This window comes from Dreissena polymorpha, chromosome 6, assembly GCF_020536995.1.
Source record: "Dreissena polymorpha isolate Duluth1 chromosome 6, UMN_Dpol_1.0, whole genome shotgun sequence".
Classification (NCBI taxonomy): domain Eukaryota; kingdom Metazoa; phylum Mollusca; class Bivalvia; order Myida; family Dreissenidae; genus Dreissena; species Dreissena polymorpha.
In genome coordinates, this window is record NC_068360.1 from 54,903,293 (window position 1) to 54,918,344 (window position 15,052).

Genomic DNA, 15,052 nt, shown 5'->3' on the forward strand with positions numbered 1-15,052 from the left:
GTAATTCTTTCACAGGACACACCGTCTAATGATGGTGAACAAATGTGCCAAATGATTTAAAAATATTACAACGAACGACAAAGTTATGGCCTGGACAAGCTTGTTCCGCCCCCCCGCCAGCCCGCTCGCCGACATTCGCCAATCTAATAACCAGTTTTTTCCTTCAGAAAACCTGGTTAAAAACATAGTTGTCATAGTGCAACCAAAATAAAACATGTTTAGAGTCATAAATGAGAAGATAGCAATTAATTTCCATGCAATTTATTTCCATGCACAAAGCAGAATTTTGCAGTAATGGAACCTTTTACCTGGTATTTTCAATTTTCCATCTTACATGTAATTTATAGTATATCGATTTTACAACAAGGATATTAATATAAACAAATAACATTATAAACTTAAAGCAATAGCATTAATTTCATTAAATTAAACAGAAAACATAATTATTGTGAATAAAAAGCATCTAAGACTTTACATATATCAGTCTTAAGCTAAACATTAACTTGTTTGGTTCTTAGTAAAGGTTCAGTCCTGTAAACCTCACACTTGTTCAGTCTTTCTAATGCATGCCTCTGACCACTCTGAGTCTTTTAACATGTATGATGTATAAGCACACCTCAGTCACACTTGCACAGTCTTTCTTTGTTGTGAATCCTCATGTAAGTCTTCAAGTTACAAACCTCTTTTATACATGCATGACCATACAGCTAACACTTGTACAGTTTTTTCCTGTATGTATCCTAATATTTCTCCTGAATTGACCACTTCAGCTAATTGCATAACCACAGACCTCACACTTGGGCAGTATTTCTCCTGTATGTATATGCATGTGTCTCTTTCAGTTTAACCAATCTAGTTTCTTGCAAAACCACATACCTAAAACGTTCAGTCTTTCTCCTTTATGTATCTTAATGTGTCTTTTCAAGGAAAAACTCTGGTTATATTTATAATCACACACTTCACATTTATATAGTCTTTCTCCTGTATGTATCCTCATGTGTACCTTCAAGGTACCACTCTGGATAAAGACATAATCACACACCCAACACTTGTATGGTTTTTCTCCCGTATGTATCCTTATGTGAACCTTCAAGGCACTTCTCTGGTTAAAGACATAACCACACACCTCACACTTGTACGGTTTTTCTCCTGTATGTATCCTTTTGTGTACCTTAAAGGTACTACTCTGGTTAAATATAAAGAAGTGAAACTCCAGCTGCTGGAGCAGTATTGAATTCTCTTTAAGTCATAACCACAGACCTCACACCTGTACAGTTTTTCTCCTGTATGTATCATCAAGTGTACCTTCAAGGTACCACTCTGGTTGAAGTCATAACCACACACCTCACACATGTACAGTTTGTCTCCTGTATGTATCATCATGTGAACCTTCGTCCTTCAAGGTACCACTTTGGTTAGTCATAACCACACACCTCACTCTTGTATGTTTTTCCTCCTGTATGTATTGTAATGTGTACCTTCAAGGTACCACTGTGGTTTAAGTCATAACCACACACCTCACACTTAAACCGTTTTTTCTCCTGTGTGTATCCTCGTGTGTTTCTTTAAGGAACAACTCTGGTTACTTGCATAATCACACAACACACACTTGTACTGTTTATCTCATGTATGTATCCTCGTGTGTGTCTTCAAGTGACCACTCTTGCTACATTAATAACCACACAACTCACACAAGTACAGTCTTTCTCCAGTATATATCCTCATGTGTGACTTCAAGTCAACACACTGGGTTGATGCATAACCACAAACCTCAAACCTGTAGTCTTTCTCCTGGATGTATCTTCATGTGTGTCTCCAAGTATCAACAATATTTACTTGCATAACCATACAACCCACACTTGTACAGTTTTTCTCCTGTATGTATCTTCATGTGTTTCTTCAAGTAATTACTCTGAATACATTCATAATTACATACATCATACTTATATATTTTTTTCTCCTGTATGTATCTTCTTGTGTCTGTTCAAGTCAGAACTATAGTTACTTTCATAACCACACACCTCACACTTGTATGGTCTTTCCCCTGTATGTTTCCTCATGTGTGTGTTCAAGTTGCTAATCCGGTTACATTTATAATCACACACCTCACACTTGAACAGTTTTTCTCCGGTATGTATCCTCATGTGAACCTTCAAGGTACTACTCCGGTTAAAGTCACAACCACACACCTCACACTTGTACGGTTTTTCTCCTGTATGTATCTTCTTGTGGTTCTTCAAGTCAGAACTATAGCTACTTGCATAACCACACACCTCACACTTGTATGGTCTTTCTCCCGTATGTTTCCTCATGTGTACGTTCAAGTTGCTACTCCGGTTACATTTATAATCACACACCTCACACTTGAACCGTTTTTCTCCTGTATGTTTACTCATGTGAACCTTTAAGGTACTTCTCTGGTTGAAGTCATGACCACACACCTCACACTTGTACGGTTTTTCTCCTGTATGTATCCTCATGTGTACCTTCAATTTATCACTCGTGTTAAAGTCATTACCACACACCTCACACTTGAAAGGTTTTTCTCCTGTATGTATCCTCATGTGTGTCTTCAGGTTAGAACTCTCGATACATTCATAACCACACAACTCACACTTATATGGTTTCTCCCCTGTATGTTTCCTTATGTGTCTTTTCAAGTGGCTACTCTGGCTACATTTATAATCACACAGTTCACACTTGAACAGTTTTTCTCCTGTATGTATCCTCAAGTGTACCTTCAAGTGACTACTCTTGTTAAAGTCACAACCACACACCTCACACTTGAACTGTTTTTCTCCTGTATGTATCCTCTTGTGTGTCTTCAAGTTAGAACTCTGGCTACATTTATAATCACACACCTCACACTTAAACCGTTTTTCTCCTGTATGTCTCCTCATGTGTACTTTTAAGGAACTAATCCGGTTACTTGCAAAAACACACAACTCACACTTGTATAGTTTTTCTCCTGTGGACTGTTTTGTTTTCCCACAAACAGTAATTAGCCCATCACTTTCAGTACGTGCATTTGAATCAGCAATTTGATTTCTGTTAGCACATACAGAATTGAAGCCAGCTTGTCTGCTGTCATCTTGCATAACTTCGCATTCAGTTTGTTCTAATTTTACACCTGCCAAGTTGAAGCCATCTTGTTTAGTAAGATCTGGATCCTTGGCTAAACATCCTTTCGCTTCTGATTCTTCATATGAAAAATTGAAGACGTCTTGCTTGTGATCTTGATATATCTCTTCCTGTTTCACTTGGACACATGCAGAAAAAAAACCATTAGCCATACATGTATTATAACTTTCATCTGTCTCAATTTTGACACAAACAGAGTTTAAGTCATCAGGTGTTCTGCCTGAGCTTAAGGTTTCTTGAATTACGCTAGAAAAGTTTACGTCAGGTTGCATGGTTGAATTCATTTCCCTTATCATGGCAGTCTTGTTGTCTGTGCTACTATCCACATCATTGCATTCTGTCCCTAGTTTTCTTTTCTTGTAATTTTTGGAGGCCATCTGAAGAGAACTTTTCTGTGTGCTTGTCATTCTGTAATCATTTCAAGAATATCATGCTAATTTTAAGGAAGATATTTGAGACAGATTTGAAGAACAGTTTTCATAATGACCCGTGAAATAGTTTTCTGGGGGAAATTTAAGTTATGCATACATGAAAACTTTTTGAAATATCCCATATATGTTAATTCCCCTATATAAATTATGTGTGAAACTCATAAAAGCATAGCTTTGAGAATTTTAATTTTATTTTTAAATTACCTAAATTTATTTAAAACAAGGGCTGTTTGTAAAACATGCATGCCCCCCATATGGGCTCTCAGTTGTAGTGACAGCCATTTTGTAAATATGTTTTTTGTCACTGTGACCTTGACCTTTGACCTAGTGACCTGAAAATCAATCGGGGTCATCTGCGAGTCATGATCAATGTACCTATGAAGTTTCATGATCCTAGCCATAAGCTTTCTTGAGTTATCATCGGAAAACCATTTTACTATTTCGGGTCACTGTGACCTTGACCTTTGATCTAGTGACCTGAAAATCAATAGGGGTCATCTGCCAGTCATGATCAATGTACCTAACAAGTTTCATGGTCCTAGGCATAAGCGTTCTTGAGTTATAATCCGGAAACCATTTTACTATTTCGGGTCACCGTGACCTTGACCTTTGACCGAGTGACCTCAAAATCAATAGGGGTCATCTGCAAGTCATGGTCAATCTACCTATCAAGTTTCATGATCCTAGGCATAAGCTTTCTTGAGTTATCATCCGGAAACCATTTTACTATTTCGGGTCACCGTGACCTTAAACTTTGACCTAGTGACCTCAAAATCAATAGGGGTCATCTGCAAGTCATGATCAATGTACATGTACCTATGAAGTTTCATGATCCTAGGCATAAGCGTTCTTGAGTTATCATCCGGAAACCATTTTACTATTCGGGTCACCGTGACCTTGACCTTTGACCTAGTGAGCTGAAAATCAATAGGGGTCATCTGCGAGTCATGATCAATCTACCCATCAAGTTTCATGATCCTAGGCATAAGCGTTCTTGAATTATCATCCGGAAACCATTTTACTTTTTTGGGTCACAGTGACCTTGACCTTTGACCTAGTGACCTCAAAATCAATAGGGGTCATCTGCGAGTCATGATCAATGTACCTATGAAGTTTCATGATCCTAGGCCTAAGCGTTCTTGAGTCATCATCCGGAAACCACCTGGTGGACTGACCGACAGACCGACGGACCGACCGACATGTGCAAAGCAATATACCCCTCTTCTTCGAAGGGGGGCATAACAATAATAAATGTCAATAAATGCGTACACTCAGAAAACTATGAAAAATGTGGAAATACATTTTATAATGCTCTTTTAAGATGAGTCTCCAATTTAAATGAAATTCTTGTGTTAATGTCCCAACCGTTTTTCTCCTGAATGTATCCTCATGTGAACCTTCAAGGTACTTCTCTGGTTGAAGTCATGACCACACACCTCGCACTTGTACGGTTTTTCTCCTGTATGTTTCCTCATGTGTACCTTCAACTTACCACTCTCGTTAAAGTCATTACCACACACCTCACACTTGAAAGGTTTTTCTCCAGTATGTATCCTCATGTGTGTCTTCAAGTTATAACTCTGGTTACATTCATAACCACACACCTCACACCTGTATGGTCTTTCCCCTGTATGTCTCCTTATGTGTCTTTTTAAGTTGCTACTCTGACTACATTTATAATCACACAGTTCACACTTGAGCTGTTTTTCTCCTGTATGTATCCTCATGTGTGTCTTCAAGTGACCACTCTGGTTAAAGTCACAACCACACACCTCACACTTAAACCGTTTTTCTCCTGTATGTAATATCATGTGTGTCTTCAAGTTGCTACTCTGGCTACATTTATAATCACACACCTCACACTTGAACCGTTTTTCTCCTGTATGTATCCTCATGTGTACCTTCAAGGTACCAGTGTGGTAAAAGTCACAACCACATACCTCACACTTGAAGCGTTTTTCTCCTGTATGTATCTTCTTGTGATACTTCAAGTCAGAACTATAGTTACTTGCATAACAACACACCTCACACTTGTATGGTTTTTCCCCTGTATGTTTCCTTATGTGTCTGTTCAAGTCGCCTCTTTGGCTACATTTATAATCACACACCTCACACTTAAACCGTTTTTCTCCTGTATGTATCTTCTTGTGGTTCTTCAAGTCAGAACTATAGTTACTTGCATAACCACACACCTCACACTTGTATGGTCTTTCCCCTGTGTGTTTCCTTATGTGTCTGTTCAAGTCGCAACTCTGGCTACATTTATAATCACACACCTCACACTTGAACCGTTTTTCTCCTGTATGTCTCCTCATGTGTACTTTTAAGGAACTACTCCGGTTACTTGCAAAAACACACAACTCACACTTGTATAGTTTTTCTCCTGTGGACTGTTTTGTTTTCCCACAAACAGTAATTAGCCCATCATTTTCAGTATGTGCATTTGAATCAGCAATTTGATTTCTGTTAACACATACAGAATTTAAGCCAGCTTGTCTGTTGTCATCTTGCATAATTTTACATTCAGTTCGTTCTAATTTTACACCTGCCAAGTTGAAGCCATCTTGTTTGGTAAGATCTGGATCCTTGGCTACACATCCTTTCACTTCTGATTCTTCATATGAAAAATTGAAGACATCTTGCTTGTGATCTTGATATATCTCTTCCTGTTTCACTTGGACAAATGCAGAAAAAAAACCATTAGCCTTACATGTATTATAACTTTCATCTGTCTCAATTTTGACACAAACAGAGTTTAAGTCATCAGGTGTTCTGCCTGAGCTTAAGGTTTCTTGAATTACGCTAGAAAAGTTTACGTCAGGTTGCATGGTTGAATCAATATCCTCTATAATGGGAGTCTTGCTGTCTGTGCCACTATCCACATCATTGCATTCTGTCCCTAGTTTCCTTCTCTTGTAATTTTTGGAGGCCATCTGAAGAAAACTTTTCTGTGTGCTTGTCATTCTGTAATCATTTCAAGAATAACATGCTTATTTTGAGGAAGATATTTGAGACAGATTTGAAGAACAGTTTTCATAATGTCCCGTGAAACAATTTTCTGGGGAAAGTTAAGTTATGCATGTATGAAAACGTTTTGAAACATCCCATTCATGTTAATTCCTCTATATAAATTATGTATGAAACTCACAATATCATAGCCTTGAGAATTTTAATTTTTATTTTTAAATCACGTAATTTTATTTTAAACAACTGTAAATACCAATAAATGCATACATTCAGAAATTTATGAAAAATTTGGAAATACATTTAATAATGCTCTTTTAAGATGAGTCTACAATTTAAATGAAATTCTGGTGTCTGGGGTCTAACTTAGATTGATGTTCTCTTTATTGTTACTGAAATAAACAAGAATATCAGTGAAACTGATTGATGCTCCCCGATGATGAGCTTTGTCAATCTATGTGTTAATAACCACCTAAAAAAATCTATTATTAGCCTCTGTGACCTTGACCCCAGTGACTTCAAACCTCATCAAAAGGTAGAGGTCCATGCAAGGCACCTACATGCCAAATATAAAAGAGATCGATAAAGTATTGAAGGTGCTATGAGAAACTGAAACAAAAGTGTGACGGAAAAATTTATTATTAGCCTCGGTGACCTTGACCTCAGTGACCTAAACCTCATCAAAAGGTAGAGGTCCATGCAAGGCACCTACATGCTAAATATGAAAGAGATCAATAAAGTATTGAAGGTGCTATGAGAAACTGAAACAAAAGTGTGACGGAAACATTTATTATAAGCCTCGGTGACCTTGACCTCAGTGACCTCAAACCTCATCAAAAGGTAGAGGTCCATGCATTGAAGGTGCTATGAGAAACTGTAACAAAAGTGTGAAGAAAAAATCTATTATTAGCCTCTGTGACCTTGACCCAGTGACCTCAAACCTCATCAAAAGGTAGAGGTCCATGCAAGGTACCTACATGCCAAATATGAAAGAGATCGGTAAAGTATTGAAGGTACTATGAAAAACTGTACAAAAAAAACTGTGATGGAAAATTCTATTATTAGCCTAGGTGACCTTGACCCCAGTGACCTCAAACCTCATCAAAATGTAGAGGTCCATGCAAGGTACCTACATGCCAAATATGAAAGAGATCGGAAAAGTATTGAAGGTGCTATGAGAAACTGTAAACAAAGTGTGATGGAAAAAGTATATTATTAGCCTCAGTGACCTTGACCTTGACCCCAGTTACCTCAAACCTCATCAAAAGGTAGAGGTCCATGCCAGGTACCTACATGCCGAATATGAAAGAGATCAGTAAAGTATTGAAGGTGCTATGAGAAACGGTAACAAAAGTGTGACGGAAAAAGTATATTATTATTAGCCTCCCTAACCTTGACCTTGACCTAGTGACCTCAAACCTCATCAAAAGGTAGAGGTCAATGCAAGGCACCTACATGCCAAATAAGAAAGAGATCTGTAAAGTATTGAAGGTGCTATGAGAAACAGTAACAAAAGTGTGACGGAAAATGTATATTATTATTAGCCTCGGTGACCTTGACCTTGACCCAGTGACCTCAAACCTCATCAAAAGGTAGAGGTCAATGCAAGGTACCTACATGCCAAATATGAAAGAGATCAGTAAAGTATTGAAGGAGCTATGAGAAATGGTAACAAAAGTGTGACAGAATGGAAGGAAGTACAGAAGGAACTTCAAACTGGCAACTATATGCTCCCCAAAAATTTTTGGGGAGCATAAAAATCATGCAAGTGTGCATAAAAGTGCTTAATATATTTACATACAAAGCCCACTTATATTCATTTTCTTTTTCTGTTAACAAAACATTATCACTACCCTGCAATGATATTTCCAAACAACAATAAAACCAGTTAAATACAAGTCTTTGACATTCACAACAGTGTTACCTATTGCCATCAATTAAGCATCAATCAAGCAGACGCCATTTTGAAGCCAAGTCGTGTAAAATAATTGTCATCATCGTTATCATTGTCCAGTATGAGAAATTCACACTAGCCCTAAGAATTTTGGCTAGTGAAAATCGATTCGGGCTAGTGGGAATTAAACTTTTTATATGGTCGGGCAAGTAAGAAATTTAACTTTTTATATATTATATGTGTATAAGAATTTTGGCTATTACTTTAAAATCTGAAATTGGCACACTGGTTGTTACACCTGTCTTTATAGACATTAAGGTTAGTATTATCGAATACCAATTAACCACCTATCGCTGTATTGTATCAATAAGTGGAAACATCTATAATTTATGCAATTACGATGTAACTGCAGATAATTTGGTAATTATATCGCTATATTAAAATACAACGTAGAGCCTAGAGGGTGGGGGACGGTTTCGCAAATCAACTACTTTCGACTAGTTTACATAATCATTTACGAATTAAGCTTAAAACAACAGAAAATTATAGAATGTCTTGTATTTATTTTACTTAATGACTTCGCCATAAAAAATAAGTTTGAAATAAATTGACATAATGTTCGTTTTTGTTAAAGAGCATTTTATATTTAAACAAGAGATGTGTTTTTCAGAAACACAATGCCCCCTTCTGCGCCATAGAAGTTATGAGCATTTTTCGAAACCTAAACGCGAAATCTAAACGCAAAGTGTGACAGAAAGACAGAAAGACAGACAAACAGACGGACGGTCTGATCACTATATGCCCTCCTTTGGGGGTATACAAACACACAGTGCACATCTGTTGAGTGAAAATAAACAAGGGCTGTTTGTAAAACATGCATGCCCCCCATATGGGCTGTCAGTTGTAGTGGCAGCCATTGTGTGAATAAGTTTTTTTGCACTGTGACCTTGACCTTTGACCTAGTAACCTGAAAATCAATAGGGATCATCTGCGAGTCATGATCAATGTACCTATGAAGTTTCATGATCCTAGGCGTAAGCTTTCTTGTGTTATCATCCGGACACCATTTTACTGTGTCAAGTCACTGTGACCTTGACCTTTGACCTAGTGACCTGAAAATCATTAGGGGTCATCTGCGAGTCATGATCAATGTACCTATGAAGTTTCATGATCCTAGGCATAAGCGTTCTTGATTTATCATCCCAAAACCATTTTGCTATTTCAGGTCACCGTGACATTTTACCTAGTGACCTGAAAATCAATAAGGGTCATCTGCGAGTCATGATAAATGTACCTATAAAGTTTCATGATCATAGGCATAAGCGTTCTTGCTCATCTGGAAACCATTTTACTATTTCGGGTCACCGTGACCTTGACCTTTGACCTAGTGACCTGAAAATCAATAGGGGTCATCTGCAAGTCATGATCAAAGTATCTATGAAGTTTCATGATCCTAGGCATAAGCGTTCTTGAGTTATCACGGGAGACCATTTCACTATTTCGGGTCACTGTGACCTTGACCTTGTGACCTGAAAATCAATAGGGGTCATCTGCCTGTCATAATCAATGTACCTATGAAGTTTCATGATCCTAGACATAAGCGTTCTTGAGTTATCATCCGGAAACCATTTTACTACTTCGGTCACCGTGACCTTGACCTTTGACCTAGTAACCTCAAAATCAATAGGGTTCATCTGCGAGTTATGATCAATGTACCTATGAAGTTTCATGATCCTAGGCATAACGTTCTTGAGTTATCATCCAGAAACCATTTTAATATTTCGGGTCACCGTGACCTTGACCTTTGACCTAGTGACTTCAAAAACAATAGGGGTTATCTGCGAGTCATGATCAATGTATCTATGAAGTTTCATTATCCTAGGCATAAGCGTTCTTGAGTTATCATCCGGAAACCATTTTACTATTTCGGGTAACCGTGACCTTGACCTTTGACCTAGTGACCTCAAAAACAATAGGGGTCATGATCAATGTACCTTTGAAGTTTCATGATCCTAGGCCTAAGGGTTCTTGAGTTATCATCCGAAAACCATCTGGTGGACGGACATACGGACATACATACAGACGGACGGACAGACCGACATGAGCAAAAAAATAAACCCCCTCTTCTTCGAAGGGGGGCATAAAAAATTAAACAAATTGCTTTGTTCTGTTATTTTTTTATTACAGCCAGAAATATCATAGATTTATATTGAGAAAGGATTTATTTTATGTTGTTATAGATATATACTTGAAATTTAAGTAAAATGTTCTGAAAGTTGTTAGCGGTTTCAGTTTTGCATGCAAATACTTGAAAAATAGCTCTGACACAGGGTTCGCAATAAGGCACGTCAGACAGACATTGTCTAGTAAGATCGGTGGTCGGGCTAGTAAAACTGCGGGCTAGCTTGTCCGACTGGTCGTACATACAAAAATCTATACTGATTCATATAACTATAACTAACTGCTGTGAAAACCTTTATTCTTAATGTGTAAAATTACTCTTGTATCCGTAATTTACATCTAAATAAACACCGAGCATTTACATGATTCATCGCTATTTTTAGGCGCAAAGGAGAGCTTCCTGCAGAAATTGCTTGTTTCCATTGGTCAAGTTATCATGAATATTAATGATTTTCTGCAGTGTTGTACAACTGAAGAGCATGTTTTTACGACTTCTATCGGAAATCGGTATCATTTTGCGTAGCAGACAAGGGAATGTAATTTAAAGAATGGCTTTGAATTTTCATCCGACAAATCAGTTAATAAAGAATCCGACGCTTTAACTGACATGAAACGTAAATATGAAGAAACACGAAAATATCAATTTTATCCTGAATGGAAAATCGAGTCAGTTCCCATGGCTTGAATTTGACAAAGAAAAGCAAAAAAAAGTTTTATTTTATTGTTTTACTCTATGCATAAAAAAAATCTGGTGTTCACTGATTATTTACTGATAAATCCTGATTAAACAGTTACATGACACAATTGTGTTCATTTGCTATGTCATTTATTGTCTAGTAGACATCAGGTTCGGGCTAGTACATTTTAAGAGGAGCTGGTCCGACGGTCTTGCTGTAAAAAAAGTTATTGTCGAACCCTGTGACAGACGCTTTTTATACGCCCGTATAAAATACGGGACGTATTATGTGAAACCCCTTGGCGGCGGGCGGCGGGCGGAAGGCATCACTTTGTCCGGACTCTAATTCAAATTGTATTCATCCGATCTTCACCAAACTTGGTCAGCAGTTGCATCTAGTTGATATCTAGGCCAAGTTCGAATATGGGTCATGCCGGGTCAAAAACTAGGTCATAGGGTCAATAAGTGCATTTTCAAAGGGGCCACTTTGTCCGGACTCTATTTCAAATTGTATTCATCCGATCTTCACCAAACTTGGTCAGCAGTTGCATCTAGTTGATATATAGGCCAAGTTCGAATATGGGTCATGCCGGGTCAAAAACTAGGTCATAGGGTCAATTAGTGCATTTTCAACGGCGCCACTTTGTCCGGACTCTAATTCAAATTGTATTCATCCGATCTTCACCAAACTTGGTCAGTAGTTGCATCTAGTTGATATCTAGGTCAAGTTCGAATATGGGTCATGCCGGGTCAAAAACTAGGTCACAAGGTTACTTAGTGCATTTCAAGCATTTAGCATGGTGTCCGCTCTCTAATTGAAGTAGTTTGCATCTGATCATCACCTAATTTGGTCAGAAGTTGAGTCTAGATGATATGTAGATCAAATTCGAATATGGGTCATGCCGGGTCAAAAACGAGGTCACGATCGGACACATAATGAATTTCAAGCATTTAGCATGGTGCCCGCTCTCTAATTGAAGTAGTTTTCATTTGATCTTCACCAAATTTAGTCAGATGTTACATCTAAATGATATCTAGGTCAAGTTCAAATATGGGTCATGCCGGGTCAATAACTAGGTCTCGAGGTCACTTAGTGCATTTCAAGCATTAAGCATGGTGTCCAAAACCTCCGAACGGGCGTATCTTGTGACAGTTTGGCACTCTTGTTTTCTATAACTTTGCTATTTTTGGATAGATTTGGTAAATTTTGGACTTATTTTGTTTCATTTTCATATTGCGACAGTGGTAGACTAAACTTATAGCACTATATTTAGTTCACACTTGAATGTCTCTTCTTGTAAGACATATACTTAAATGTTTCGGAAATTTACACATTGATAAGGGAAGACTTAAAAAAAGCTTGGACGCCTTTTTCTATAACTTTGCTATTTGTGGAAAGATTCGGTTAACTTTGGACTTATTTTGTTTCATTTTCATATTGCTACAGTGGTAGACTAAACTCATGGCTCTATATTATTTTAGTACACACTTGAATATCTCTGACTTACTGTAAGACATATACTTGAATGTTCGAACATTTACACATTAAGAATCAAGACTTTAAAAATAGCTTGGAAGCTATTTTCCGATAACTTTGTTATTTGTGGATAGATTTGGTTAATTTTTACTTATATTGTTTTATATTCATATTGCTACAGTGGTAGATGTTATGCTTACACTAGCATGTGGACGATTATTATTGAATGATCGTTCTTCAATGTCTCTCACGCATACTTTATGTTGATGAAACCATATCTGCACATAATAAATTAATTTGAACCAGCGCCCTCACACTTCTTTGGGGGAAGGGGGGTCCGCAGTCCTTAGGAGGGGGATTTTTTTGTAAATGGGGGAATTTTTATAACAAAACACAACAACTGTGTTGAACTGTTATAAACATATATTTCTATATATGTGACTGTCTATATGTCAGAAAGGTGGACTTTTACTCAATCTATATTACAGTAATCTTATTTAAAAGTCCAAATATATTGCGTTAGAAGGGGTCCAAAGATCGCGACCTTGATATATCCGGCGCGCAATATAAATTGTCAGGTTATTATTGCATGTTTAAGTATGGCTCTATTGGTCATTGTCGGCTCGGGTACTACTTACATGTATCCCGGGTACTCTTAAGTATACTTACATGTACCCCGGGTACAGTTAATATACATGTACTTTAACATACCCGGTCGATATTAGACTGTACCTGAGTTGTATTCCCGCCCAAAATGTCGTAAAACGCGCTACCGATTACCGTTAAACGATATTGTTTAGATCAAACAAATATCTCTTTAAAAAAACTGCATTAACATGCTTTTTGAGTATGAGTTGGCATTCATGCGAACATAATAAGTTTAAAAAAAGCCGACAACGACATATTTAGCGTTAAAATTCCCGGGTTCGTTTTAGTATATTTACCGTACCCGGGGTACATGTAAGTATACTTAAGAGTACCCGGGGTACATGTAAGTAGAAACCGAGCCGACATGATGACCAATCGAGCTTAAGTATGCATTAGCATAATTTGGTAATCTCAAAACTTGCTATTTACTTACCTTATTTAAGTATGTGTTTTATCCATATGTTATTCATTGGTATAAAACAAAACATTATTCCATGTAAGTATTTTCAAATGCGTATAATTAAATTTGTAATCCAAAAACAATTGCCAAGTTTTATTTTCAAGAAAGCATGCACAAATTAGACCCCATGTACAAAATAACAACAAGAGGGCCTGAAAGGCCCAAGGTATCCCCCACAACATATGCTTTGTTTGAGGATGGGTGCAAATTGGACGGATGAACATAATGATAGATGGACGGACGGAGGACAATAACACAAAACTAAGACAAAGGAAGACAGACGGATGGACGGACGGATGGACGGACGGACAGCCGGACGGACAACGCCAAAACAATATCCCTCCGCCTATGCATATATATAATCATACCAAGTTTAAATGAAATCCGCCAAAGCACTTCCAAGATATGGCTCCGGACACAAAAGTGCCTATAGTAAAAAGCATTTTTTCAAGATACAAAGGGCCATAAGTCTGTTTTTAACAGATGGTGTACAATGCCATTTGGCGTGCATCATCCTCGTATGCATATATATACTCATACCAAGTTTCAATGAAATCCGCCAAAGAACTTCCAAGATATGGCTCCGGACACTAAAAAGCATTTTTTCAAGATACAAAGGGCCATAAGTCTGTTTTTAACAGATGGTGTACAATGCCATTTGGCGTGCATCATCCTCTTATGCATATATATACTCATACCAAGTTTAAATGAAATCCACCAAAGAACTTCCAAGATATGGCTCCGGACACAAAAGTGCCGTACGGACGGTCAACGCCAAAACAATATCCCTCCGCCTCTGGCGGGGGATAACAATGACGTCATCTTATCCTCATGGAAATCATGGTGCATTTTGACAAACTGAGGGAGCTTTGCCTCTCAATAAAAAGTAAGTAGTTTACACTGTTTCTAACGCGCAGAGATTGTTGAGATAGGTCAGTATTGACTTGTGACATTTACAGTTAAAATTGTATACACCTTCATGAGTGCACTGGTGGGATTTTTCGGCAGTTCAAAGTAATTTCAAGAGAGAATGTTAACACCCATAATGACCTGATGTTTGGCAAGAGGAGTTATTGTTTATCTCAGTACACAGATGTAACAGTGATGTACAATGAAACCAAACAATCTGGTCAAAACTGGATTATGAATGTCGGATTATACAGAAAATTAAAGTGGGTGA

The 15,052-nt window shown here is 37.6% G+C and overlaps 1 protein-coding gene across 1 annotated transcript; it reads right to left on the reverse strand.

Moving 5' to 3' along the window:
• Positions 1 to 297: 297 nt before the first annotated feature.
• Positions 298 to 5,987, reverse strand: LOC127835692 (zinc finger protein 729-like). Its single transcript, XM_052362130.1, has 2 exons — positions 4,927 to 5,987; positions 298 to 3,259 (listed from the first exon to the last, which is right to left on the reverse strand). Exons 1-2 carry the CDS (start codon positions 5,885 to 5,887, stop codon positions 1,944 to 1,946), a joined length of 2,277 nt encoding a protein of 758 aa, XP_052218090.1. The 5' UTR covers positions 5,888 to 5,987; the 3' UTR covers positions 298 to 1,943.
• Between the last annotated feature and the right edge of the window lie 9,065 nt (positions 5,988 to 15,052).

Excerpts from the sequence above, each read along its gene's own strand:
- LOC127835692 (XM_052362130.1), bottom strand. The coding sequence starts at position 5,887 with ATGAGGAGACATACAGGAGAAAAACGGTTCAAGTGTGAGGTGTGTGAT. Across the intron at positions 3,260-4,926 it reads AGAAAAACGGTTGGGACATT|TGAAACAGGAAGAGATATAT; the intron begins AACACAAGAATT and ends CATGTGTCCAAG.